Here is a 27796-nt window from a genome sequence, read left to right as displayed (position 1 = left end):
TGGGAAGCTTACAATGGCTTATAATTCCAATGCCAAGGGATCTGGCGCCCTCTTCTGGCTTCTGGCTTCTGGCTTCTGGCTTCTGGCTTCTGGCTTCTGGCTTCTGGCTTCTGGCTTCTGGCTTCTGGCTTCTGGCTTCTGTATTCGCCTGCACGCATATACCCATACAACCCCTCCACGTACACATAACTAAACATAAATGTTTTTTAAAAGGAAGGTTGAAAGGAGAGAAGAAAAATGAAGAAAGAGAGGGGGAAAGGCAGACAGACTAGCTTCCTATCCAGGAAGTGGTAGAGTGAGGGTTTGTGCCCTCCTTTTTTCCTTGCACCATCCTGTCTCTCTTTCTAAAGATAATTTCAGAGATTTCAAAGTTCTCTTCAGTTCCCAAGTTGTCTCATTTCCTCTGAATTATTTCTGTATGTGTACATACCTAGGCTCACTGAGGAAGGAATTTTTCACTTAGGTATTTCAAACATCAGTTTGAAACAGTCTCAAGTATCCCAGGGTGGTTTTGAACCAGACCCTTCTGTTTCTACCCCCTGAGTTGCTGGGCTCACAGGCACCTAGCTCACATACCTTTGCACAGGCCACTATTTTATCCAGTGTTGATGTTCATTTGTCATGTTTTCTTGATTCAAAAAGCATGTGTTATCATGGTACCCACCTGTGGCCCCAGCCCTGGGGAAGTAGAGACAGGAAGAGTAGGTTCAAGGACACCCTGTGCTACAGGAAACCCTGTCTCAAAATTCCCTTGGTTAGAAAACACAGTGCCAGCCAGGTACAATGACATATATGTATAAAAATGTCATAATGAAGATGTGCTAATTAAAAATTTGAATTTAGCAAAAAGAAGGAAAACAAAACAAAAAAAAAAAGTGGGCTGGGAATGTAGCCATGTTGGTAGTATGCTTGGCTAGCATACTCAAAGCCCTGAGTTCCATCCCCAGTACCCTATCAGCTGATGTGGTAGACCACCTTAATCTGAACTCTTGAGGTAGAGGCTTCGGGAGGATCAAGAGTTCAGGGTCATTGTCACTGCATATTGAGGTTGAGGCCAGGATGGGCTACAGGATCTCCTGTCTCAAAAATAAACAAGTTGGGGGCTGGAGCGGTGGTTCAGTGGCTAGAACACTGGCTGCTTTCCCAGCTTCCACACTGAGTAATTCACGACTGTATGTAACTCCAGCTCCAGGGGATCTTAGTCCCCTTCCAACCTAGGCAAGCTACACACGTGTTGCATATACTCACACAGATAACATGCATATCTACTCATAAAAATAAATCTTAAAACAATAAACAAAAGAAAACATGGCCCACAGAGCTTAAACTTCTTATTTCTCTCTCTCTTCCAGCTCTGGGGTGCACAGAAAATCAAACAGGTAATCTATCTCTGGGTTGTTGTTGTTGTTTTTTTTCCTTCTCTGTGCTTTCCTAGACCCTTTCTCTCCCTGTCCCAGGGGTCTAGCAGAAGTCCAGATTCCACGACTAATGGGTACCCAGCTTCTCCCACCCCTTCCTTCCTCCTAGGACCCCCGTTCTGGCCTAAAGGGCCTCACCCCAGGAACTCTGGGAGTTTCAAGAAAAGACTGGGTTCTGATCACCAGGTCTGATTCAGTGTCTGCTGTGTGCCAGGCAAGGGCAGAGAAGCTTCCAGGTGGGCACAGTCTTGGCCCCCATGGGCTTGAGGATGGGCCAGGATGAAGACACTGACCATGGCTCATGTTTGAGTTTTCCTTTATCCCGAGAAGTGGTGGAAACCACCTGTCCAGAGCAATACGGAGCCACTGATGGGAGGGTCTTCTTGGGGAAGCTGTCCTTGCGCTCATCCTTAATTGTCCACTTGTCTGTCCGCATCCTCTCCCCACCATCAGGCTATCCTACACCCGGACACCAACGAGAAGATCTTCATGCCTTTCAGAATGTCAGGTGAGTTCCTCCTGGTTCGGCCCAGCTTGGGGTGCTGGCTGTGGCCCCAGCTAGGAATGGCTACATGCTCAGATATTATATGACGTTTCCTGGGAAGACATGAAAAAAACATGCATTTACCCCAGAAAGGGTGCTGAGGTCATCCCAAAGAAAGAGTGCACTCAAATCTCTTGGTGAGCCACCAAGTTTTATTAGGGTTACTTAAAGGAGAATTGCTGGCTCTCAGGCAGGACCATTACCAAAAATCCCATCCCACAGGTGGCAACTCAGGACAGCAGCATCCTTGGCACTCCCTGTCCACCTTGCAGGCAGCTCCACCAAAAGAGTCCCCTCAGCAAGTGTCTGCTGCTTCTATAGCATCAGAGGGGGCCTTGGGTGTCTTGATACTTTCTGAGCATCCCGAGCCTTGCTGCAAGTACCTCCATCTTCTGAGCCCCGCTTCTTCTAGAAGTGAATATTTCAGTTTGGAGGTAGTAGTCACAGCACAGCAGCAGAGAAGGGCATGGCCTGTCACACATACAGCCACAGTCTTGCCCATATGTTGACATTAGCTCAACCCTGTTAGACACTGACCAGGCTCACACCTGCCTCCCTTCCCACCTGGGTGTCTGTGGTGGCACTGTGGCCTCTGCAGTGGATTTTAGCCTCCACTGATTCACAAACCCCTTCCTAATGGCAGCCCCATGTCGCCTGTTTTGGGCAAGCTCTGTCTTATTCAAGTCCCACGTGATCCCTTGCAATGCATTTTTTTCTCTCTATCTGCTCCCTATTCTAGCCCGTAGCATCTAGACTAACTCACTGTCCTCCGACTCACGAACTTTGTGTATCTGGACGAGGCAGGGTTCCTGTTTGGTGGAGCCCATGTGCACAGGGGTGATGAGTTTCTGCCCCCAAGAAGTCCCTGTCTGGTAGTTCCTAGAGGGCTATTTTGTATGTTTCACACTTGGGACTCAGAGTACAATTGTGCAGGCTGAGATGGGGGCCCTTCCCCTAATCTGAGGTTATGGATTTTGCCTCAAGTCTCTGCAGAGGGATATTCTCACACCGACTTGTTACCATCTCTTTCTGGCTGTTGTCACCCACTGGTTCATGAGAATGTTGTAGAGGGCTGCTGTCTGCTGCCTTGGAAAGGCCTCCACCTGGCTGGAAAAGGAGACCTCAGTCAGACAAGGATACCTACCCTCCCTGCCTCAGAAAGCCTGACTTCAGCCATGATGTGGCTGCATGATGCCATTTTGCAAATTGGGGCACTGCACCTAGGAGCCCTGACTTTTCTGTGACGGCTTAGGCAGCAAAGGCTCTGAACATATAGGGCCTAGAGTTGGAGCTGTACACTGTCTCTCTTCTGGGCAGAGCAAGCTCTCACCTTAGCTTGCCTTCTTTTATAATTCTGGACCTTTCTGAGGCAGGCATTCCTTTCAGCCCCCTTATTCTACCCCCCAAAACTTGGCCCTGTCCCCAGAGGGAGACGCAGGAGAGCCGTGGCATCAGAACACAAAGCTGTGTTTGCTCGGGATGTGGACCTGGGTTCTTCACGCCATTCATAAGTATGGTCCCTGGTGCCTGGCCATCAGCTGACTGTCTACTGCAAGCCAGAGGCTAAGGGACAGGAGGCTGCTCACTAACGGCAGTGAGGAAGCCTTGCACATAGGCCAGGACCTGGCTGAATCTTGCCCAGTGCTCTGCTGCTCTCCTAGGTTGGCTAGTCAGAACACTAGAGCTTTTAAATGCTCTAGCATCTAACACATGCCCATCTCAGGTGGAGAGGGAATGCCTGTCCCAGGAATGGTTGTGAAGTAGTAGTAAAAAAAAGGCTGAAGGAAGATGCTTAGGGCTTCTTAGGAAATAAAACCATAGGGATGGGGTATTATGCCTCAGGGAGGAAAAGGTTCAGAGGACCACTGTGACAAGCAGCAGTCTATTCTTTCTGCAGGCCAGCTTCTGGATTCTGGAAGGAGCTGGGATTGTCTGGCAGCTGGGAAATGGAGAGGGGCGGAGTTTGAGGGGTGGGGAGTCCTTTGCTATGGGGAAAGCTGAGTTGGGAGAAGGCTGTGGTGACTTTCTGTGGTTGTCCTGGACTTCTTCACCAGGTCCACGGAGCAGAGCAAGCCCCAAAGGCTTCTGGGTATCTCATGGGTCCTGACTCTTTTTCTCTCCCCCAACCTCCACAGGTTACATTCCTTTTGGGACGCCAATTGTAAGTCTGACCTGCAAAGGATTTTCTTTTCCAAAACGAAACTTCAAATGTCTAACAGCATCATTGCTCATAAATACTTGGCAGAGGATCTAGTTTGCTGTCCTGGTGGGGCACTGCTGGGAGAAAGGGCTTGCACATCCGTCTTCCCTTGCTCCTACACAGTGCCCCACCAGGAGCTGACCCACCCAGGGTGGGGAAGTGCCTTGGACCCTCACTGGAGACTGGAAGCTCTCCAAAGGAACCGGGGAGCGGAAGACAAGGGCACCTTGGAAATTGAAGTTGCAAATTAATTCAGAAACGGTTTCTGGTGTTCTTTTTGTTTGGTTTTGGAGTCGGGTTTAGCCCTGCTCATGATTTCTTTCCTGTGTTAAGTATTCTGTGTTATGAATATGGATTAAGTCTGAAAAACAGTGTTGAATGAGAAAATAGTAGCACAGTAGTAATACTCGCTGATGTCATTTATATCATGTTTAAAAATGTGCAAAGTGATAGTATATATAGTGTATGGGTGTATGTTCTGTGTATGTGTGAGAACAGCCCTGGGAATGAAAAGCAGGAGTCACTGTCCCTTTCGCTTTGGGTGGAGAAGGGTGGAGCCCAGCAGGGAAGCGATGCTGTCATTCCTGTTGGCTCTTATGGAGAAGGCTATAGCATTTCCACAGTCCTCTGAGGAAGTGAGAAGCACCAGGGACAGAGTGAGCAACATCTTATCCCCTAGACGTGGGTGTGCTTGAAAACTTCATCTTCTACATGCACTTTTAATTTTGAAACTTGTTTGTCCCCCCCCCATATTCATTTTTTATTCAACTCCCACTAATGCTCTTGATCAAACCTAAGGCCTTGTGTTGGCTAAAGCAGTTCTTTAGCGCTGAGCCCATCCACAGTCCTTGGGGTTTTGCTTCTTTTTGTTTTTGGGGGGACACTTTCTCTGCATGGCCTGATCCTCCTGCCTCCACCTCCTGAGTCCTGGGATTGCAAATGTACACCACCGTACTTGCCTTATGTGGCCCTGCAGTTGGAACCCAGGACCCCCTGCATGGCAGCGCTCTACCAACCAAGCTATATCCCACCCTCTCTAACCCAGCTTTCAGTTTTCTCTTCTGGCTTGTTAATTATACTTGGTTAGTTTTTCCTTTTTTTTTTTTTTTTCTTTTTGTTTTGTTTTTCGAGACAGTGTTTCTCTGTGGCTTTGGAGGCTGTCCTGGAACTCACTCTGTAGACCTGGCTGACCTCGAACTCACAGAGATCCACCTGTCTCTGCCTCCCGAGTGCTGGGATTAAAGGTGTGCACCACCAACACCCTAACTTTTCCATTTTATTCCAGGTTTATATAGGAGCAATTGTTTTCATGGGTCCTTTGGAAGGGGACCCTCCTAATTCTGGTGATGACCATTCACTCACATAGCACAGATATGTTACATTCTACATAGGAGAACATTATAGATATCAAGGTCAAATAGTGTCCCTATCCTGTGCTGTGTTTGGTGTGTGTGTGTGTGTGTGTGTGTGTGTGTGTGTGTGTGTGTGTGTGTGTGTCTCACCACCTAACAAGGAGGGGGCTTAGTATACCATTTTGTCCTGTGTTTTTCAGTTGAGTAACTATTATTACAGTGTTCAGAGGCTCACCAGCGGAGACTCCCAGGAAAGGGAACTTTCTAAAAGTGTATTCCCCTAACATTTGTTTCATAAAGGACTCTGAATAAGGTTGGAGACACAAAGGTGGAGAAGACAAACTCTGCCCTCCAGGACTTTTGTCTAAGAAGCCTGTCTCAGAGTGTTGCTGAATACAGAGAGAGATCAAGAACTCCATTCACGTTTTGGGGCATTGTCTTTTTGTTGAGATGAGTTCACCTATGTAGGCCAGGCTGGCCTCAAACTCCCAAGCCTGTCTCAGCCTCCTGAGCAATAAGATTGTGGTCCTGTGCCACCAAGCCTGGCTATTCCTCTAGTCTTTGCTTGTATACACCTGCCAATTTTTTGGAAATGATTTAGAGTCTTATCAACAATTGTCTCAGCATCATGGTTGTGTAGGCTTTGTGTTTGGCCAGAATGCTCTTTTGAGTAACACTTGGAGCTTGTGTACCATCCGCTGTCTGCATCTTTGCTTTGCAGGCAATGCCTTTTCCCCCCCTTTCAGGCATGAACAATATTTGGCTCAAATGTGTTTTCTTTTGTAAGTAAATTTTTCCATTTCTTGGGGAATCATTTGATATGTTTTTCTCTTATCTTTGGAGTCCAAAAATATCTCTAGGATTAAAAGAAAAAATGTATATTTTATACAAGTAATATATGAATATGTTCTTTGGGATTCAAAAATACCACCAAGAGTTTTTTTTATAAAGAATATTTTAATGTTAGCACATGCCTGTAATCCCAGAATTTTGGAGATGGGGACATGAGCATCAGGAGTTCAGGGCCAGCTTCAGCAACAAAGAGTTCAAAACCCTAAGATACATGAGACCATGACTGAAAGAAATTAACATTTAAAAGTAAAATATTGAATATTTATATAAGCAGTACATCACTGTCTTCTTAGCTTTGAATTCAAATAATGCAAACAGAAGTACATGTCCTTACTGTACACCTCATCCTTAGTCTTTCCACAGAAGTTACCTCTGCCTGAAGTCTGGCTTAGCTTCAGACTTTAGCCATGCATGTACATACAAATTATTATGTACAGTTATTCTTTTGAAGTCAGATTCCCTGGCTTGTGCTTAGATTTAGAACTCCACTAAAGGCTGAGGCAGGAGGATCACTTGAGCTGTGAAGTTTGAGACCAGTTAGGTCAACACAGTCAGGTCACTTCTCAAAAGGGAAAGAAAATAGAAGAAAGAAAGAAAAAATGGAAGGATGGGAGGGAGGAAGGAAAGAAGGAAAGTAGGAAGGAAAAGAAGAAGGAAGAAAGGAAGGTAGGAAGGAAGGAAGGAAGAAATGTTTTAGTTGGTAGAATGGTAGACCAGTAATAGTAGTCCAGGTTGGCCATGTAGCCAAGGATGACCTTGAATTTCAGACCCTCCTGTCTTTAACTCCAGAGCTCTGAGTTCATAGGCAGGCAAGGCCACACCTGGTTCATGTGTTGTTAGGGATGGAACCCAGATTTGGTGCATACCAGTGCATACCAAATACTTTAACAACTGAGCCACAGTTCTGGCCTGGTAGTCTTTAAACAAGTATTTTTATTACTTTGTTTTTTGGGGTGTTGTGCACATGCCATGGTACATGGATGAAGTTAGTTCTCTCATACCAGGTAGGTTCCAAGGCTTGAACTCAGGTCATAGTTCTTTGGGGCAAGCTCCTTTACCCACTGAGCCATCCCTCTCAGACCTCATCCTGCTTTTCTTGTTTTTTTTTTTTTTTGTCTTGAAAGTGTTTATGGCTGTTATTTGCCTTTTAAAGGTACTGGTATCATATATTTTTATGTATAAAGATATATAATGTAACCCTATGTTACTGTTTTCCAAATAAGTTTGAAATTATAATTTTGAAAATTTAAAAATGATTTCTCTCTCTCTCTCTCTCTCTCTCTCTCTCTCTCTCTCTCTCTCTCTCTCTCTCTCTCTCTCTGTGTGTGTGTGTGTGTGTGTGTGTGTGTGTGTGTATGCACAGGTATCCAGGTGGCCATGGAGGCCAGAGGTGTCAGATTTCCCTGTAGCTGGGTTCACAGATGGTTGTTAGTCACTTAGTATAATGCTGGGAACTGAACTTGGATCCTCTGCAAGAGCAGTGTGTGCTCTTAATCACTGAACCATATCTCTGGCCCCAGGAGTTTTTTAAATTATGTGTTCTTGTATATGGGTTTGTACATGTGTGTGCAGGTGCCTGCACATGCCAGAAGAGGGCATAGGATCCCCTGGAGTTGGAGTTACAGGAGTTTGTGAGCTCTCTGATGTGGGTGCTGGGAACTGAACCCAGGTCCTCGGCAAGATCAGCCACTGCTCCTAACTGCTGAGCCATCTCTCCAGCTCCTTGGTTGAGATTAAGTGGTTCCTTTTAGTAAAGTACTTAGTAAAGTATTTGTTACTATTATAGCATAACCTTATTTAGAGAACATGATCTTTATAAGTCTGCCATTTAGAATTTGTGGTTTTCTTTGTCGCGTCACTTATTAGTTATGTGTAGGATCATCTGTATATGACAGAGTAACAATGACTTACACATTATTTCTCTCGAATGTCAAAGAAGTTTGGATGTGGGTAGAATTGCCCAAGGCCATCAGGAACCCAGTCTTCGTTTTTTATCATTCATTCTCAGTGCTAGTTTCTATTGTACATGTCACCTCACAGCCCACATGACAGCTGCTGGAATCCAGTCCTATGCACATTTCAGAGAGGACAAAGAAGATACAAGTGAATTATCTTCCAACTGAGTCATCTGTCTTTGAGGAGTTTTCGTGGGAGTCCCATACAACCGTGGCATTTCATGGGGAATTTAGCTGCTATATAGTTGATTCTCAGTCATACAGAGATTTTTATGAATGAGAAAGAAGGGTTGAATAGTTCATAGGCAGGCATGCAAGAATCTGTCAGAGTCATTTTTGTGTTTGCCCATGTGTCTCAGTCTGTGTGTGTGTGTGTGTACATGGTTGTGAATGTGTAGGTCAGAAGACAACCCCAGGTGTTGTTCCTCAGGTACCATCCATCTTGTTTTTGACACAGGGTCCTTCACTGGCCTGGAACTCACCAAGCGGGCTAGGCCGGTCAGTGAGCCCCAGTACCCTCCTCTTCCCACTTCCCCATGTGCTGAGATAAACATGTGTCACCATACCCCATACCTCACTTCTTTTTAAAGTGGGTCCTGGGGGGCTTGAACCCAGGCCCTAATGCTTGTAAGGTGAGTACTTTACTGGCTGGGCCATCTCATCAGCCCTGACATAATAATTTTTTAAACATTTACATTAATACATGATCTGGCAATATTATCAAACCAGAGGCCCAGGTATCTGAGCTGGTCACTCACAAGTAGACATGGGCTCATGACCCACTGACCAGGTGGATTCTTGCAGGATCAGTAACTGCCCTCAGCCAGGACAAACCAACAAAGTTAACAAAGCTCTGTTTTGTTAGGGTGGCTTTGTATTTGTTTTGAAACAGGGTTTCACAGTATAGTGCAGTCTGGTGTTGAGTTAGTGATCTTCCTGCTTCAGCCTGCTGTGTGCTGGAGTATAAGCTTGCAGCTCTGTTTTTATTCCTATAGTGCTCCCCTCAGGCCCCAGACAAACCCATTGTTGCAGGGAGTTGCAGCCTTGTTGGTGTGCAAACTTGGGGTGCTGATCTCCCTTGCCGTGGGCTGTGCACTGTGAAAGCTGATAGGAAGTGTGGACCAGTCCTCAGAGCCTGTGAGTTAGCACACAGTGTGGAGACAGGACACCTCAGAGCAACAGTGATCTCTCCACTGAGGCAAACAGGCAGCATGGCTTGGGACGTGATGTACCAGTAGACAGCCCAGCAGCGGACCTTCTTCTGAGCCCCAGATAGCCATGTTCCAAGGTTCAGAGCATTGGTCCAGAGGTGGCTCTCCAGTTGAGCCCATGGATGTGGAGAAGCCGTGGTTTTCTGTTTCTGTGCCTGGACATGGGTAAGCAGCATGGCTACTCACAGCCACCAGATCAAAACCTAAGCTAATATGGAAGGAATGTGACTGTCCAGCACTCCCACCTGAAGCCTGGCAGCCCTCAGACACAGTAGCCCCTCCACTGCCCTGCTGTTGCCTGACTGCTCTGAACATTCATTCATGACGGTCCTAAAGGGTCTGGAAGGTTCCATTCCATGCCTTCCTGAAGCCCCTGGTCAGAGTGAATAAGAAATTATACGCATGTAGAAGCCACTGAAAACGCTTACCGAAATAGAAACAAGGGTGCCAGCGAATGTGCTAGGAACTGGGCCCCTGAGCGAGGAAGGGAAGGGGTGAGGAAGGCTGGCAGGTACCTCAACCCAGAAGCTTCTAGATGCCACATCCAAGCAGCCTCCTGCCTACATGAGCATCCCTGCTCAACCTCATGCCCTCCTGCTTACCCTGAGAATAACCTCACTCCCTACCCAGGGGCTCCAGAGGGACGAGCTGGTTCTCTCACAAGCACTGGTGCCAGTTTAGTCAGCAGATTTCACAGATCCACTGGCACCCATGTCGGGGCTTATTTTAAGCTTAACATTTAAAGATGGGAACTTTCCCCCACTTTAGTGTGTGACAAAAAGATCCCAATTTATACAGAAGCATGGATGCTAAGCCAGTGTGCCCTGGCCACTTCTGCGGCTGCTGTGACCCAGTACCCATTGTTTCAAGGTCCTCCGAGAAGCTCCCACCGTGGGGGTGCTTCCTACAGTCAATAGCTCTTTCCCCAGCTTCCCACTGTAGTATGGAACAGTCCTTCCCGTGAGCGCATAGTAGAAGGGGCAAGGCCCCTGCCCCAGGGTCTGTTCAACTCTTCTGCCCGTGCCCTGCATGCCTCACATACCAGGAGCTCTGCCCTTCACGAACCTAAGGCTCCCTGGGTACATTTGTACCTCCTTCCTCAGCTCTGAGCTCCCATCCCATCTGGAACTTTCAAATGTCAGGAGGATGAGAGACACTGGTCAGTGAGTCTGATGTTTTATCTGTCTGTCTGTCTATGAGTCAAAGTCTCAGAAATAACTGAGCCTGTCCTAAACTCACTAAATGACTGTGGATGGCCTTGAACTCCTGATTCTCCCGCCCCACCTCCCAAGTGCTAGGACTACAGGTGTGCACCACTGCACTGGTTTCTGGGCACGGAACCTAGAGCTTTGTGCATATTAGGCAAGCACTATACCAACTCAGCTACCTTTCTGGCCACGATTCTGACTTTCTCGGGACATTCTAAGCTTGGGTTACACAATCTGAGCCTTTCTTTTCTCCCTGCTCCAGTTGCTCTCGTGAGTGTAGACACCCCGAGACTCAGAAGGGAGTCCGGAGGGCACTGCATGCCCACTGTGTGGGGGAGGCAAAGGGTCGGCATTATGTCCAGGTGTGTCTGCATCCCAGGGTTCCCCTGGCATCCTGAGTCCTCCTTATCCCAAACTGCTTTCTCCAGCACCCTAATCCCAATCCTAGTCTCCCCCTGCCCACCTGCAGTGTCACCAAATAACAGTCATTTTGACCCCATCCTTACCATGCAAGAGGTGTCATCCACCAGCCAGGGTTAGACAGAGTCTTGACCAAAGGTACTACTTGAGATGGCTGCATCCTTTACATAGCCGTGACAACCCTGATACACCACAGTGTTACTTTTCATTCAGATCATTAGCCATATAAATCAGAAGATGGAGGCAAAGCACAAGGGAAAACAAACAAACAAACAAAAAAAACTAGCAGATTGCTGGGTTCCCCAGCTGTGGCCAGCCTTCGAGAGACAGCTGTTGAGGAGGAGGAGGAGGAGGAGGAGGAGGAGGAGGAGAAGGAGACAGCAGTGGTGGTAAGGGAGGGAAGGTATCAAAAGACAGGTGCCCCACCCGTGAGGGCTGTGGACTCCCTCTGGCCTCTCACCTGCAAAGCTGAGAGCAGTTCTGGGGAAATAGACCGCAAACCTGTACAGAGAGCCAGCCGAGGTGAATCTAAGCAGGAAGGGGAGGCTGATGAGAGCCTGCAAAGGAACTGAACCTCCATCTGAGTGGAGACCTGGGGAATGGAGAGAGGCGCTGAGCTAAGTGGCAGCAGAGTGGAGGGTAAAGGGACAGTTATTCCTGTCCTTTCCTTGTCAATTGGGATAATTTGGTGGTACCTTGTGGTGAAACTCAATGTATGTTTCACCTCCCATGTGCGCACACGCATGCACATGTGGAGGCCAGAGATCGACATCAGATGTCTTCCTCAATTGCTTTCTACCTTACTGTTTTGAGACAGTGTCTCTCCCTGAACCTGGAGCTAACCAACTGTCTAGACTGGCTGGCCAGCTAGCCCCCAGACTCCTTTCTGTCTCCTCCTCCTCCTCCATGGGATTACGTGCTGCTGCATCCACTTTTTATGTGAGTGCCGGGCACCAACATAGGTCCTCATGCCTGTACAGCAAGCACTTTACTAACAGAGCCATTTCCCAGTGCCCCTTTTAGATTTGTTTACTTCAGGGCTGGAGAGATGGCTCAGAGATTAAGAGCACTGGCTTCTCTTCCAGAGGTCCTGAGTTCAATTCCCAGCAACCACATGGTGGCTCACAACCATCTGTAATGAGATCCGGTGCCCTCTTCTGGCGTGCAGGGGTACATACAGGCAGAACACTGTATATATAATAAATGTTTTTAAAAAGATGTGTTTATTTCTATTTTTTTGTGTGTTTCACCTGCATGTATGTGCATGCAGTGTGCATGGAAGTCAGAAGAGTGGATCAGACCCCTTATAACTGGAGTTACAGACAGTTGCGAGTCACCATGCAGGTGCTGGGAACTGAAGCTGGGTTTTACTGCAAGAACAAGTGGGTTTCACCATTGAGCCATCTCTCCAGCCCATATATAAAGTCGTTTTGCTTTGTTTTTTGTTTTGTTTTGTTTTGTTTTGCTTTGCTTTGTTTGGGGACACAGTCTCATGTAGCTCAAGATAGCCTTGAACTTGTTATGAGTTCTGTACAAAGTCTTTCCATCAACTGAGAGTGGTGTGGAAAGTGGCAAGGCACAGCTCAGGTAACCCCCCCCACACACACACTTCAGCAGCTCAGGTAACCTCTTCTCGCCACATGCACTTCAGCAGCTCAGGTGACACCCCCCCCACACACACACACACTTCAGCAGCTCAGGTAACACCCCCCCACACACACACACACACTTCAGCAGCTCAGGTAACACCCCCACACACACACACACACTTCAGCAGCTCAGGTGACACCCCCTCACACACACACACTTCAGCAGCTCAGGTAACACCCCCCCCACACACACTTCAGCAGCAGCTCAGGTAACACCCCCCCACACACACACACACACTTCAGCAGCTCAGGTAACCCCCCCCCCACACACACACACACACTTCAGCAGCTCAGGTAACACTCCTGGCCAGAAGACTGGGATGTGTGAGGTGCTGTTTGGGCTCAAGAGATTACTCAGAGGCTAACAGTGCTGGCTGCTCATCCAGAGGGCCTGAGTTCAGTTCCTAGCACTCACACTGGGCAGCTCACAACTGTTCCACCTCCAAGGAATCTAAGGCCTTCATCCTGTCTCCGTGGGCACCTGCACTCATGTGCACACATGCCCACACATAAATACAAATGCAAATAATTCTTAAAAAAAAACAAAACAAACAACTTGTCTGTCTGCAGCAGTCAGGACATTGAAGGAGTGATGGAATGAGGAGTGAGTTTTCTTTGGAACCATTTTCCAGGTGGGAGCTGCTGACCCCATTCCTTATTCTGTCCTTAGAGTGACACAAACTGTCCCTTTTCAGCCCCAGAGCCCAGGTGGTTAGGGTGCTGAACAAGGTTGCTTGGGAGCCCATAGCATGAGTGAAGATGGCAGTGCAAGGCATGCTGATCACAGTGCCAGCAGCTGCTTATTCTGCATGTAAGACACCCCACACTCCACACACATTCTTAGGGACTCTTGGTTAGCTGGGATCAGCCTCTGGAAGAGGTTCAGACAGAGCTGGTTCTTCTGCTCCTTGCTGCCTATCTGTGGTCTGCTGAATCTGGCTGACCCTTGCTCCTCTCCGCCTCCACAGGCTTGTACATGCATGTGTACACACGTGAACACATATGTACTCACACAAAGATTTACATTCTAATATGATGCTCAATTGTGAGGTGCAGGCTGTGGGACTCAAAGAAGTGGCGGGGTGGGGGGGCAGGCAAGACTGAACGAGGAACTAGACTGGAGAAGGAATGACACCACCACCTGACATCCAGGGAACATGTGCCAGACACCGAGCCAGAGTCTGCCTGTGCCTTTCTTCCTTTCCTGCCTGAAGACAGGTATGAAGAGCTCTGGGTCAGTCTTGCTTGGGTTAGTCTTGGCTCTGGCATCCGTTGATCACTAGCCCACAGTATGACAAATGGTGGCCCATGGTACCCACAGATGTGTAGCGAGGACAGCCACCAGAGGGCTGGAGCTGTAGAGGGGACTCCAGCCACTGCATGAACTATAAATGCAAAGATGGATGTGTGATTTGGCCAAGGTCCTGCAGCGCGGGAGGGTGGGGGCGGGAAGAAAGCCTGGCTGTTGGCTCCTGTTTCCTCTACTTCCACTTTCCCCAGTCCCCATGCATTCTGGGCACTTTCCACCATGTGTGGCCATGCCTGCCGCGCGCTTCCCTCTTGGAAGAGGTGTGATCCACTGGCATCAGCCGGGTGGACTGGCTCCTTCTCTCCCTCTCTTCCTTCCCTTCCCCTGCCATGTTCTGGAAAGGGCAGCAGGAGGGAATGTGGGCAGGTTGCACCAGAGATATACATCTGAGAGCTGAAGGGAACATTTATTTTTAATGTAGACTGAAAAAGAAAAGGAAGTTATAAAATGCCTGCTCTTGCTCCTGGGACTGTGCAGATGGTGCTGTGCCTTGCCTAATAGGGAACGAGGCTGCATCATGTGCTCTGGGCCCCACCTGGCCATAGGGACCCAAAGGGCAGGGTCCCGGGACCCCTGACTCAGACCCCCGAGGGCTCTTTGGTATCTGTGCTCCTCTGTCTTTATCCTCTCCAGATTGCCTTTTGCCAATTTCTGGGACAATCTCCCCAGTCAGACCAGTGGCTTTATTGTCCCCGATGCCTCAGTTTTCTGGCTTCTGTCACACATACACAAACACATCCAGATAGGCGTGCATTCACACGCGCGCGCGCGCACACACACACACACACACACACACACATACACACACACACTCGTGCGCGTCTACCTCAGCAGAAGCTGACCTCTTTTGCCATAGTCAAACCTGGCCTTCCTAAAGTCCCATTTGATTGTTAGTGTCCCTCAGCCCTGCTCACTCCTGTATACCTCATTACCTCATTGGCCTGCCTAGCTAGCATCTTCCTGACTCACCTGGTCTCTGTGCTTTGTGGTTAGGGAGTATTTTGGTTAGTTTCCTCTTTGCTGTGACGAAATGCCCGATAGACATTATTTAAGTAAAGAAGGGGTTATTTTGGATTATAGTTTGAGGATACTGTCTCTCATGGTGAGGAGTCATGGCAGCAGGAATTGAGGCAGCTGGTCACATTACATCGTCCTCTCAGAAGCAGATGGGTGAAGTGCTTAACCAGATCTCTACTTTATAGGCCATCTACACTGGGGGGGGGGGTCTTCCCACCTCAGGTAAATCTTTATGGAATCTATCACGAAACACCCCGAGGAGTGTGTCATCCCAAATTCAGTCAATCAAGTTGACAATGAAGATTAACTGTCACAGGGACAATCTAAGCTCCCCACTCCCCACCCCTGCTGTTGTCAGAAGTCTCAGGGTACACCACATATACAATGCCCCATCAACAGGCTACAGTAGTAACTGAACTCCCTTTTCCTTTGTGCTCACGGAGACAAGCTGGAGGAGTACCCTAAAATCAGAACCAGAATGCCAAGCTGGGGATTGAGAGACCCCGACTCTTGAATTTACTGTAAAGACTTAGGGAGACCCCTGCACTTCTCAAGGCCTCTGCAAAATATAGAAGGCTGCCTCTATTTTATAGGGTCCTCCTTATAATAACATTATGGTAAGTGATTCATGCTTGACAAGGTCAGCCAACAAGGCAATCTCTTTAAGAAAAGCACGGAGAAGTTTCAGTGGTTTGAGGCACTGGCATGGACACTAGGTTTGGGTTATGGCAGGCAGCGAGGGCTTTCAGTGCAGCCAAACACTTGCTAATCATGGCCATGTGCAATGGGAGTGTGTCTGACATAGCCTAGATATAAGCCCTGGATTATTCTAGAAAAGATTATATGTCAGTTTCTTAAATGCACACTATAGAATAAAATGAGTAAAGATAAAAATGACACCCCAAAAAAAGGTTAGATAAGGGAAGACCACGAGGCTGGGAATGGATACAGAAAATGAGCAGTGTGGGTCTGTATCCATGAGAGAGCTGTGGACAGAGAAAGCTGGCCCGAGCTTCTTTTTATTTTATTTATTGTTTATTATTATTGTTATTGTATGTGTGTATAGCACATGTATGCGTGGAGATCAGAGGACAACTTTGAGGTGTTAAAGTATGAGTTGTTTTTAGGATAGAACTCAAGTTGTCAGGCTTGCATGGCCAACACTTTACCCACTAAGTCATCTTGCTGACTGTGGCCTAGGCTTCTTAATGGTCAGATACAGGCAAATGGCCCAGGGACTGCAAGACAGATGCAAATCAGTTGCTTGGACATTCAATCTCTGACTCAGAAACCAGAAAGGGTCTCTGATGTAATTCGGTGAAGGGACCCCATGATTCAAAATGCAGTGACCAACCTGGACATCAGGTCCCTTGGTGATACACAGAATCCCAGGTCATGGTGTCTGAGTGAGGATATTCCTGGTGCCTTAAGCACCATCCAGAAAGTTGGAATTTGGGGGTGAGAGCTGTTTTGCATAGTCTCCAATATGATGATGTATAAGCCACAGATGGTGGGGTACCTGGACACTCGTCAGTGGACAGTATGGATTGTTCTAGTTTAAGGGGTGGCGCTCATGTGCTTGTGTGACACCCCCCCCCCTTTCCTTTGTCACTCTAGGTTCAGTTTCTCTTTGCTCTGACTAGAGACCCAAGGAAGTAAAAAATACTCGGATCCCTTGGAAGGTAGTGCTTCACAGACACTGGTTTGCCTCTCCAGACAGTTGGAACCTGAGAGGAGACTTTTAAACTGAGCTGGGGGAGAGGGGGGTGGAGATGGCTAAATCTGACAAATGCCTACTATCCAAGCATGAGGACCTGAGTCTGGATCCCTAGAACCCATGGAAAAATCCAGGCAGAGTAGTGTGTGCCAGCAACTTAGCATGGTAGAGGAGGGGTGTGGAGACAGGTAGATCCCTAAAGCTTATGGGCCAACCAGAGCTTCAGTTTCAGCAGGAGCCTGTCTCAAAGCATAAAGGTGGTAGGGCTAGAGAGAGAGATGGCTCAGTGGTTAATTACACTGGCTGCTCCTGCAGAGGACTTGGGTTAGGTTCCCAGCACATGGCAGCTCACAACCATCTCTAACTCCAGGCCCAGGAAATCCAACACCCTTATCTGGCATCCTTAGGCACTCTATGTAAGTGATACACAGGCATGCGTGTGGGCAAAACACCCATACATGTACATTAAACATAAATAATGAATACAGGTGGAGAGTGATTGAGGAACACATTCTACATTTCCCCTGGGCCTCCACATGTATGCACACACAAACACATAGCCCAAACGCACACACCACAACACGCACTGGGGTGGAGTGTATATGGAGCTGGTCTAGGATAGAAAGGTCAAGCTCCAGAAGGAATCATGAATCTGAGACCATAAGGCTAGAGCTGCAGCTGAGGCCCCACAGTCCCCAGCCTGGATTTTAGTCCCTTGCCCTAAGCGGCCACCGAACAAAAGAATCAAGTAGACATTTCACCCTGGAAGAAAATTACTGTGCATAGCTCTTGTAAGAGCTGTGGAATGGCTTCGCATTATATAATTTTATTCAAGCTGATATGGGCCAATAAATATAAATGTGCGTGTGTGTTCTCTGTTTTAAAACATTTTAATGTTTAAAACATGATTTACTAATGCTGCTAAGGATGTCTAGAATTTGATTTACTGCATAGTATTGAATGTTTATACTTGTTCCTTGCAGCAATTCTTGCCAAAGAGCCATTTTATCTACAGGAATAATAAATAAGTCAATATGTGGATGGCTGTGCACATTTTCCCCATATGCAGCCGTACTTGGTAGATGCTGCTTTGCACACAAACACGCCAAAGGTAAACTTAAGAGACTCACACAAGTCCTTGCTGTCCAAAGTGTAGCCAGTGTCAAGATAAGCCAGGCATGGTGGTGCATGCCTATACGCCCAGCATGTGCAATGCAAGAGGATCAGGAGTTCAAGATCACCCTCAACCACATAGGAAGCTCAGAGCCAGCCTGAGCTATATTAGACTCTGCCTCAAAAACAAAACAAAACAAAACAAAAAGCAAAGGGGCCAGGGAGATCACTCAGTGGGTAAAGTACTTGCTGTGATGACCTGTGTTCAGGTCCCTGAATCTGGATCCACAGATCCCATGTGAAAAGCAGGAGGCAGCTTTAATCTATAATCTAACCATTTCTCTAGTGTGATGGGAAGTGGAGGTAGGAGAATTGCCCAGAGCTCATGGGCTAGCTTGCCTGGAGCATGCAGTTCAGGGACAGACAAAAGAGACCTCACTTCAAAACAACATGGAAAGTGAGAGTTGATTCCTAAAAGTTGTCCTCTGACCTCCAAATGCACGAGCCTTGGTGTTTGTGTATGTGTACACATACAGATACAGACACATACACACACACACACACACACATATGCACAGACACACACACAAACACAGTCACACATGAACAGACACAGATACACACACAGACACTCACACACAGATATACACACACAGTCACACACACACACAGTCACACACACACACAGTCACACACACACACACACACACACACACACACACACACACACACACACACACACACAGCTGGAGATGTAGCCCAGTGCTTGCCTAGCATGTACAAAACCCTGGGTTCAGTCCTCATCATCCAGCATGGTTCTGTTTCCATCAGTCCCAGCCTTTGGGAGGTGGAGGCAAGACAGGAGCTTCAGGATCATCCTCAGCTACACAAGTTCAAGGCCATTCTTGGACACATAAGACTGTTTTAAAAGTGTGTGTGTGTGTGTGTGTGTGTGTGTGTGTGTGTGTGTGTTCAGTGCAGTGGTTCTCATCCTGTGGGTCACAACCCCTTTTGGGGGGTCAAATAGCCCTTTTGAAGGGGTTGCATATCAGATATCCTGTATATAAGATATTTATGTTATGACTCATAATGTAACTGTAGCAAAATTATGGTTATGAAGTAGCAATGAAATAATTTTGTGGTTGGGAGTCACTACAACGTGAAGAACTGTATTAAAGGGTCACAGCATTAGGAAGGTTGAGAACCACTGGCTTAGTGGTTAAGAGCACTTGCTCCTCTACTAGAGGACTTGAGTTCAACTACCAGCACCCATATCAGGCAATTCACAGCTGCCTAGAACATCAGCCCCAAGGTATCTAATACTCTCTTTTGGCCTCCATGCATAGAAGCATACACAGAGACAGAAACACATACACATAAATAGATAATAAAATATATTTTTAAAAGCAGCCAGCAAGTCTAGATTCCAGGTGCTCCTTGTGTTTGAGGCGTAGTGGGTCTACAACCACCTGTTTATGCATTCATTCACTCACTATGTTAGCTTCCCGCTGTTGTAACAAAATGCAACATAAAGGAGAAGAGGGTTTAATTTGGCTCATGGTTTCAGAGATTTCAGTCCAGGGTCACTTGGTCCTGTTGCTTCTAGGCCTATGATGAGGCAGAGCTCTGTGGCAGGGAACACACCCATGGTTGAGTAAAGCAGCTGAGCGCATGGCAGACAGGAGGCTGAGAATATGCATGAGGGGAAATAAGCCATCAAAGGCGCCATCTCAGTGACCTACTTCCTGCCACTAAAACCCAAGGTTGAGCTTCCTAGTGCCCTCATTGACTAAGCCTTTAGCACATGACCCCTGGGGACAGTCTAACTCCCGTGCTTATTAAACTCCTGTGACCCAGTCATTAGGTTAACCATAGTGCCGGTTTTCTCTTAGTGGTGACAAATTTCCCCAAATTCTATGTATGAATCCTTTGAAGGACTTTGAAATTATTTAATTTTCGTAAGAATCCTATAGGAGAAGTGTTCAGTCTACTTGAGGGGAAGGGGTGGGTTCTTTTTGTTTGCTCACTTGTTTTTATTGTTCCCTCCAATTATGGAAATAAATAAAATCCACTGTTAAGAAAATGGCAGAGGCTGGACTGTGGTGGAGCACGACTTTAATCCTAGCACTTGGGAGGCAGACACAGGAGGATCTCTTTGAGTTCTAGGCCAGCCTGGTCTACAGAGAGAATTTCAAGAATTCTAAGCTACACAGAGAAACCCTGCCTTGAAATGCAAAAAACAAAACAAAACAAAACAAAAAAGTAGAAGTCAGAAGACTATGAGAAAGTGGTCTGGAATGACTTCCGTGGGCACCGCTAATTAATTCTGCAACCTATAGATGCTTTGTGTGTGTGTGTGTGTGTGTGTGTGTGTGTGTGTGTGTGTGTGTGTGTGAGAGAGAGAGAGAGAGAGAGAGAGAGAGAGAGAGAGAGAGAGAGAATTGTGTGTTGGGTAGACAGCTATATTTTTCTTTCATATAAACAGGGTTACACAGTAATGTAATTCTTTGTTGTTATTTTCTTTTTTTTTATCGCATTTGGTCTCACTGTGCACCTGCATACAGATGCCCAAAAGCATTGGGCATCTTTGTTGCCTTCCTCAACCTAACCCTCTCACTTTTCTAGGTGGTGGGTCTTCTCTTGCCTAACCAGACACTGGCATCCACTGTCTTCTGGCAGGTAAGAATCTGTGGAGAGGGTTTCTGAAGGCAGCCATACACACACACACACACACACACACACACACACACACACACACTGGTGTGGGAACTTCCCCATTGTCTTCTGCTTTCTCCAGGCCCCTGGGTCGAGTGCTCCTATCCCTTTACCCTTATCCCTAACCCACCAAGATTTCTGCTGAACAGGCGCCCAACACCTCAGTGTGATGCCAGCCATTTTGTGTCACTTTAACCTTCAGATGGAAGTGATGAGGGAGCCAGGTACCCTCACCTGGAACATGATGGCATGTTAGTGGCAACTCATTCTGTCCATGGTCAGTGACCAGAGGCCCGTAGCTTCTTTCTGCTGTCTGTGTCATGCTAACCAACAAGAAACCCCGTTGCTTCTGACAGCCTCTGGCAGGTAAAGAGGGGTCAAATAATGGAGGCTCTGTAGGAGATGAATTGCACCAGCTTCTGGATTCTTCTGGGGCAGTTTGTATATTCAGATCTGGGATGCAAATGATATTCTGGGACAGTTTGTACATTCAGATCTTGGATGCAAATGATATCAGCATTTTGAGGACTGTGCCCCCACCCCAAGCTTCCATGCTCAACTAGACATCACCTCAGTGTCCCCATCTCTATATACACATGGAGACATTCCCCATGATTTCTGGCAGGAGCAGAGGTGGGGTCTTACAGAGAGGTGACTGTGCCTTCCTCACTTCTCTCCCTGTTGCCTTCAGTGGCTGAACCAGAGCCATAATGCCTGCGTCAACTATGCAAACCGCAATGCTACCAAGGTGAGTGTCGTTGCCTTCTCTGCCTATAGCAGGTTCCAGTGGAAGTGACCTGGTTATTCTCTCTACAGTGTGACAGGCCACCATCACTGGGGCCAAGCACTGCCCCATTTGAGTCCTTGTTTCTGCTGCCAGTCCCACAGGCAAGCAGCATTTAGCTTGCTTGCCACGGGTCAGCAGAAGCCTCTGGGAAGAGCCCTGCAAGAGGTGGGTGAAATAAGGGAGTTCTGTGAGCTCTGCTGGCTTCTGCAGCTTTCTAGAGAAGCGTGTGCACTCTGATACTGGATCTAGAAGATGTCAGCGTCCTGAGGACTGAACTGCCCTAAGCTCCTGAACTCACCTAGAAGCCAGCTCAGTGTCCTCAGCTCCTAGGTTTCTGATGACATAGCTGATCTGTGATAAGGTCATATTTCCTTCTGGGCCGACCTTGGATCCAGAGGAATCTAGGTCCCCTCTGAGGGGTTGTTATTAATATTTTCTGGCAGTGGCAAAGAGAGCAGAGTTAGAAGCTGGCCTTTGCAGTGGGAACTTGAGGGGCTGGACACATTAAAGACTCTGTTTCATCCAGCCATGCATGCCTAGTCTCCCTTGCAGGTTTCTCCTATATGGCTCTACTCAGCGGCCTCCTAGATAACCTTAAACCAGCAATCTCCAAACTGCAGTTGTAGCAAAGACAGGTTCTTCTGCTTTCCTTTAATTCTTTCTTATGTTGGGACTTCAGATCTTTTGTTCTATGGAACTACTGGGCAATAGTAATGTATTGACAGTGAAGCCCCTGGCTGGGCTAAGGGGGCTGTGAGAGCCAGCTAGACCGGAGCTGGTGAGACATTGCTATCTCACATAGACTGTTTGCCAGGCCGAAACACCTGCTCACAACACAGCCTGGGACCCTGAACAGCCTGGGCATAAAGGACCTGTGTGGTTCCCTGCTGTTTCCACCTTCAGCCAGCAATGTCTGCCCAGATCTTTCTAGAACAGGGCAGAAGTGATACCTGCCCCTGCTTTGTGTGTTGTGCTTCGAAGGTTGCTGAGGGAGGTCTGGGCTCCTTCAGCTTCCCCGGGGGAGTGCTTCTTGAGGGCCAGGGGAGACCACTGAGCTTTGTATACTCAGTGTGTCTACCTTTCTGCCTGTCTGTCTTCCAGCCTTCACCCGCATCCAAGTTCATCCAGGGCTACCTAGGAGCCGTAATCAGTGCTGTCTCCATCGCTGTGAGTAGCTCCTACCCAGCTCCCAAGGGCTGCTGCCAGGGTGTGGGGAATGGGGTCTGTGAGGGGATGTCCAGCCATTTTTTCAGAGAAGAGGCTCTGATAGGAAGAACACAAATTGGCACTCTGGGGCATTGGGGAAGATAGAGAGGCAGAGTTCAGGGTAGGAAGGGCAGCCATCTCTCTGTCCCTGAACCCAGCACTCTATTTAGAACTGCTCTGCTCTTCGTCTCCCCAGTGCAATGCTTTCCTCAGAGCAGCCTCTGGGGCAGTCTGTGGCTGTCTACAGTCCCAGTTCACTGCTTCTAAACTTCCTGGATGCACACACTCCTGAATTTCCTCTCCCTAACTGAGCTAGGGGTCCCTGGACAGAAACCGTGTGAAGCTTGAGGCTCCATGAGCAAAGGGTATGTGTCTTTTTCTTGGTCTTTAATTGTCACTTAGAGAAGGCTATTGGCCTTCAGTAGAACTGGTATAGAGGGGACAGAACTGTCTCTATGCAATCTCTTCAGTCTTGGTTGGTGGGCCCAGCCTCCTTGGAAGGTTTATAAAGCTCTTCAAGTCAGGCACAGGTTGAGCCTTCTCAGACCTGTAAGAATAGGGCTGGAATTTGTTACAGGAATTTGCAGATTGACTGAGTGAGAGTGGGATTGGTGGTTCCCAGGTGGGGGCAGCAAACATGCAAGAGAGTGGCATGGGCCACAGCCAGAGAGAGGAATCAATCCTCTGAGACATTGTCCAACCTTGTTCCTACCCCCTTCCTGAGTCCCCATTGGAGTGGCTTCTTGTAACCAACTCCAGAGGATAAGGTACCTTTCACAACTGTCGTCTCTGTCAGTAAAAACACAACAAATGCATTAACTGTTAAAAAAGAATGGAAGTGGAAACCCTGCCTGGGACTGTAGCTCAGCAGGCAGATTGCTTGCCTAGCATGCACCGAGCTTTGCTTCTATCCCCAGCACCACATAAAACAGGTCATGGTGGTCCATGCCTGTACCCAGCACTCAGGGGATGGAGGCAGGGGGATCAGAAGCTCAAAGGCATCCCCAGGTACACAGTGAGTTTGAGGTCAGCCTGGGCTCCAAGGGACTCTGTCTCGACAACAAAGATGGCTGAACAGTCAAGAGCACAAGCTCTTCCAGAGGACCAGGGTTTGATTCCCAGCCCCTCATGGTGGCTCATAACCATCTGTAACTCCAGTCCCAGGGGATCTTACATCTCTTCCAGCCTCTGCAGGTGCTGCACATGCATGGTGCATGTACATGCAGGTGACACACACATAAAAGCAATGTTTTTTAAAACATGGTGGTGCATGTCTTTAATCCCAGAACTCGGGAGGCAGAGGCAGGTGGATCTCTGTGAGTTCGAGGCCAACCTGGTCTTCAGAGTGAGTGCCAGGATAGGCTCCAAAGCTAAACAGAGAAACCTGTCTCAAAAACCAAAAAAAAAAAAAAAAAAAAAAGCAATGTTTTTAATTTTAAAAAGAAAGAAAATGCAAATTAACGTGAAGAAGAATTCGAATATACTAATCTTTTGGTAAACCCTCATTCCTTATCTCTTCTGTCACTAAACATAATTGTACACACTGTGTGACAAACCATTCATCCTACACAGTCATTGCTATTGCTGGTCTTCTAAAGTAGAGCTTTGGGGCTGTCCTCAAGTGGCCTCTTTTATTTTACTCCCACGCAGACCAAGCCATCTCCAAGTGGCTTGTTAAGTGGGGCATCCCTTCTTGTGCCCGGGATCTCATTCTTTCCCTGAATCTTATGCCTTGCTGCCAGTTAGAAGCCATAGAAACTACATATCTTCCCAGTGGCCTTGCAACCCTGTGTGGAACTTAGTTTGGGAGTCAGAAAAAGTGAGGCTTCCTGACTCTGCTGGGTCCAAGGGCTCTCCTGAGAAGGGAGAGAGCTCATTTACCACCTGTTCACTCTGTGAGGTAAGAGGAATTTGGAGCCTCCCTGGCCTAGCTGCTTCAACAGCCTTTCCCTTCCTGGATATCTTCTGATGAAGTAGAAGGATCTGGAAGGAGGGTAGGGGGCACACAGGGAAGGGCTTGAATGAAGAGGCCATTGCCTTGGTGCCTTCCCCTTGGGTCTGGGGCTCAGGAATTCTACTTATGAAAGCTCTGGACTCTCTTGAGTCCCAGCCCTTAGGATCCTACTGGTGGTGGGGTCTTGTTCATTCCATCCCTACACTTGCCAGGCTTGTACTGCCCTCACATTGGTTAGTGGAGGAACGAAGAACCCAGCAGAGTTACTTGGGACTTGGATTTTCACATTGGGCTGTGCTTGCACAGTGTAGGACATCCTTCACCTCAGCCTCCTTGCTTGGTTCCAGAACCCCCAGAGGAGAGTTTCCTTGATCTTAGTCCCAGAAACCTCATGTTCTTCCCACACTCAGTCATACCCGTCTCCATCCTCTCATTGTCCCCAGTTGGATTACAAGTTAGCTAGGGACAGGCATCTGTCTTGTACCCCACAGAGGGAACCATAGAGCCCTGTGCCATAAATACCCATTAATTAGGCTGCTGATTGATCACTGGCTTTGAGAGGCCCCTCCCCTCCTCTCCAGGAGCCTGAGCCTTAGCAGTGGCATGTCCCTCTGCCTGAAGACTTCACACAGCGAGGGGCTCACTTGGGCAGATGGAGTGGAGTTCCTGACTTGGAAAATCAGCAGCTTGCTTTCTTTTCTTTTGTGTGTATAAATCACAAAACTGTCTAAGACAGGGGCTTGATTTTATTTTCCTCTCCCTTGGTCTCTGGAACCCCAGGCCCTGCAGCCTCATTAACTGATTTCGCCTTCAATTAGAGACAAATCCCCTCCCAGGGCGAGCCTGTTAGGAGCAGATGACCTGCAAACAAGTGTCACGGCCCCAGTGGTTGGCCCAGTTCTGGCCTTAATTAAAACGAGTCCCTACAAGCAGGTGGCTAGATGGCGCCTGATGGGCTGAGAGCAGGTCCCAGAGACTAAGCTGAGCTGAGGTGCAGCCTCCTATGTGGGGTCTGCAGAGCCTTGTCTTTCTCTCAGGAGAACCTTTGACCTTGGCCAGTAGCACCCCATCACATATCAGACATTCCCCCAAATGAAACCTCATGCTGGGCCCTGGACTGTTGGGGTGAGAAGCTTCTCTGGGGCCCTCCTAAATAGATTTGGCAATGTCTGGGCGCTTGCTTTAGAATAAAAAAGAAATCCCGTCTTAAGTTATTTTTGAAACCTAACAGTTTGCCGTCTTTTAACAAAGGAAGCCTCTCTCTGTCTTCTTTGTGTTTTTGTTCTGAAGTTCGTGTGAAATCCTTCTGGGCTGGCCCTCACCATCTCTGTGAAGGGAGAGAGCAGGCAAGGACCCTGGCTCCTTCTGCAAGGTCTGTGATGGGCCAAGCACTTTGCAGGAGCCTAGGCTGCAGCCTACTATGGCTTTCAAGATGCTGGGAGGGTGAGCGGAGAGTACTGGGGGCAGTCAGAACCCCTGTGGTGCTGACTCTGAGATATCTAACTCAGTCACAGGGATGACACATGGGACACATGGAGAAAGCCAGCAGAAGGCAGGGCTGGATGTCCCAGAGAGAGGGCGCAGCAGATTCAGAGGCATGCAGAAGGATGGGAATGGATTCTGGATACTGTGAGAAGTGTCTGCCACAGACAGAATAATGGTGATAGTGACTATGGAGTGATAGCAGTGATCTTCTGGCCAGGCATACCTGTAGCCAGCCCCTAGCAGGCGTGGCTACAGTGTCCCCTCAAGGAATCCAAGACTGGAGATGGAGCGAGGGCTGTAGAAAAGGGCTCAGTGCTGATACCTATGACTTGTCAGGGGCAGGTTGGTGGAGCCTAATGACAGGAGACACTTGTGTGTCCTGTCCCTGACTCCTCCATCTTCAGGTAAGCCTTAGCTGCACTGGCCTCTCCTTAAGGAACAATGCAGATGTCCTTTCCCCAGTGGTCCTTCCTATGTCGGATGCAGCCTTGGTCTTCATGGAGAGGCCCAGGGAGTTCTCATTGCTTGCTGGAGATTGCCCTTGATTAGTAAGCACACGGTCAGATTAGTAAGCAGCCACTCAAGTAGTAACAGTGTCTGATCCTTACAGAGTGCCGACACTATGCTAGTTCAGCCCCATTTTACAGATGGGGAAATCGAACACAGACTGAAGTCAAGGACAGAGCCTCTGCAGCCCACCCCAGGCTCACTCACATACTCCTCTGTTAACATAAAGGCCCTTTTGGCCTGTTCTCACTGGGGCTTACTGAGATGTGAAAAAACCAAGCAGTGTTTTAGCTTCTAGGTAGGAAGAAATATATTGTACTCTTGGTAGGCAGGTCCCACCACAGGTACCCCAAGAGCAGTGGAGACTAGAGGTGGCTCTTTAGATCTACCACCAACCTTCCTACTGGTTTCTAGACCTCTGTTTTCTGGCCAACGTTAAGTCAGAGATATGATCCAGAGTACACCCTGCCTCCTGTAAGACAAGGTCTGGCTGGCTGTTTGCAAGGGCCAGGCCTTTCTGTTCTCTTCAGAGCTCCTATGGTAGTCTATTGCTATTGCTATGATACTTTCCCTTCAAGTGACTTCTGGGTTGGAGGGGCCATGGAGTAGACCCAGCAGCTGAGTTTGAAGTGTTCCAGAAGCCTGCAGATGGTGGTGCTGGCAGTGGCGAGTCAGACATGACAAGCAGCTCTGCGTGTATTCTTGGGAGGACAAGGGTCTGATATAATTGTTCTCCTCACAGCCAGCACACTGGTCCCCATGGAACACAGTTCGGGCGTTAGGCATGACCCCTGTTCCTAGCAGATAAGCCCCTCCGTGGCAGCTGGAGCTGACAGGAACTATGGCTGTTGACCAACTGCTCCACTCACCTTTGCTTCTTTGCCCCTGAGCTCATGCATTGCCAAGCCACAGGCTGGCTGAGGCTGGAAGCCATTTGACCTTCATGAAGGGTCACCAGTCAGTCCACTTTGTAGCCAGGTTTAGTTTACAAAGCTGTGCCCTCTGGTGGGTACTTCTGGTACTTCAGCGATTTCCTGACCTACCCCTTGCCTTCCAGGACCTGTACAAACCCAGGACCATTTGGGCGTACTATTGTCCAGTCACCCAAGAGAGGTGTAAGGCTGGATCTCATGCCATCCCTCCTGTCAGCATCCCTCCTCCTCCATTGTTCTTCAAT

The 27796-nt window shown here is 48.1% G+C and overlaps 1 protein-coding gene across 6 annotated transcripts in view; it reads left to right on the top strand.

Moving 5' to 3' along the window:
• Sfxn5 (sideroflexin 5) overlaps positions 1–27796 on the top strand; it is a 123910-nt gene that overhangs the window by 43498 nt on the left and 52616 nt on the right. For all 6 annotated transcript variants that reach the window (XM_027428746.2, XM_035448588.1, XM_027428747.2 and 3 more), the window contains exons 4-9: positions 1353–1379; positions 1872–1926; positions 4098–4123; positions 20591–20644; positions 21372–21428; positions 22569–22634. In XM_027428746.2, coding sequence (XP_027284547.1) covers positions 1353–1379; positions 1872–1926; positions 4098–4123; positions 20591–20644; positions 21372–21428; positions 22569–22634 — 285 coding nt within the window. The remainder of the gene's footprint in view (positions 1–1352; positions 1380–1871; positions 1927–4097; positions 4124–20590; positions 20645–21371; positions 21429–22568; positions 22635–27796) is intronic.

This window comes from Cricetulus griseus, chromosome 8 (assembly GCF_003668045.3).
Source record: "Cricetulus griseus strain 17A/GY chromosome 8, alternate assembly CriGri-PICRH-1.0, whole genome shotgun sequence".
Taxonomy (NCBI): domain Eukaryota; kingdom Metazoa; phylum Chordata; class Mammalia; order Rodentia; family Cricetidae; genus Cricetulus; species Cricetulus griseus.
This window is presented reverse-complemented; position numbering and strand designations above follow the sequence as displayed.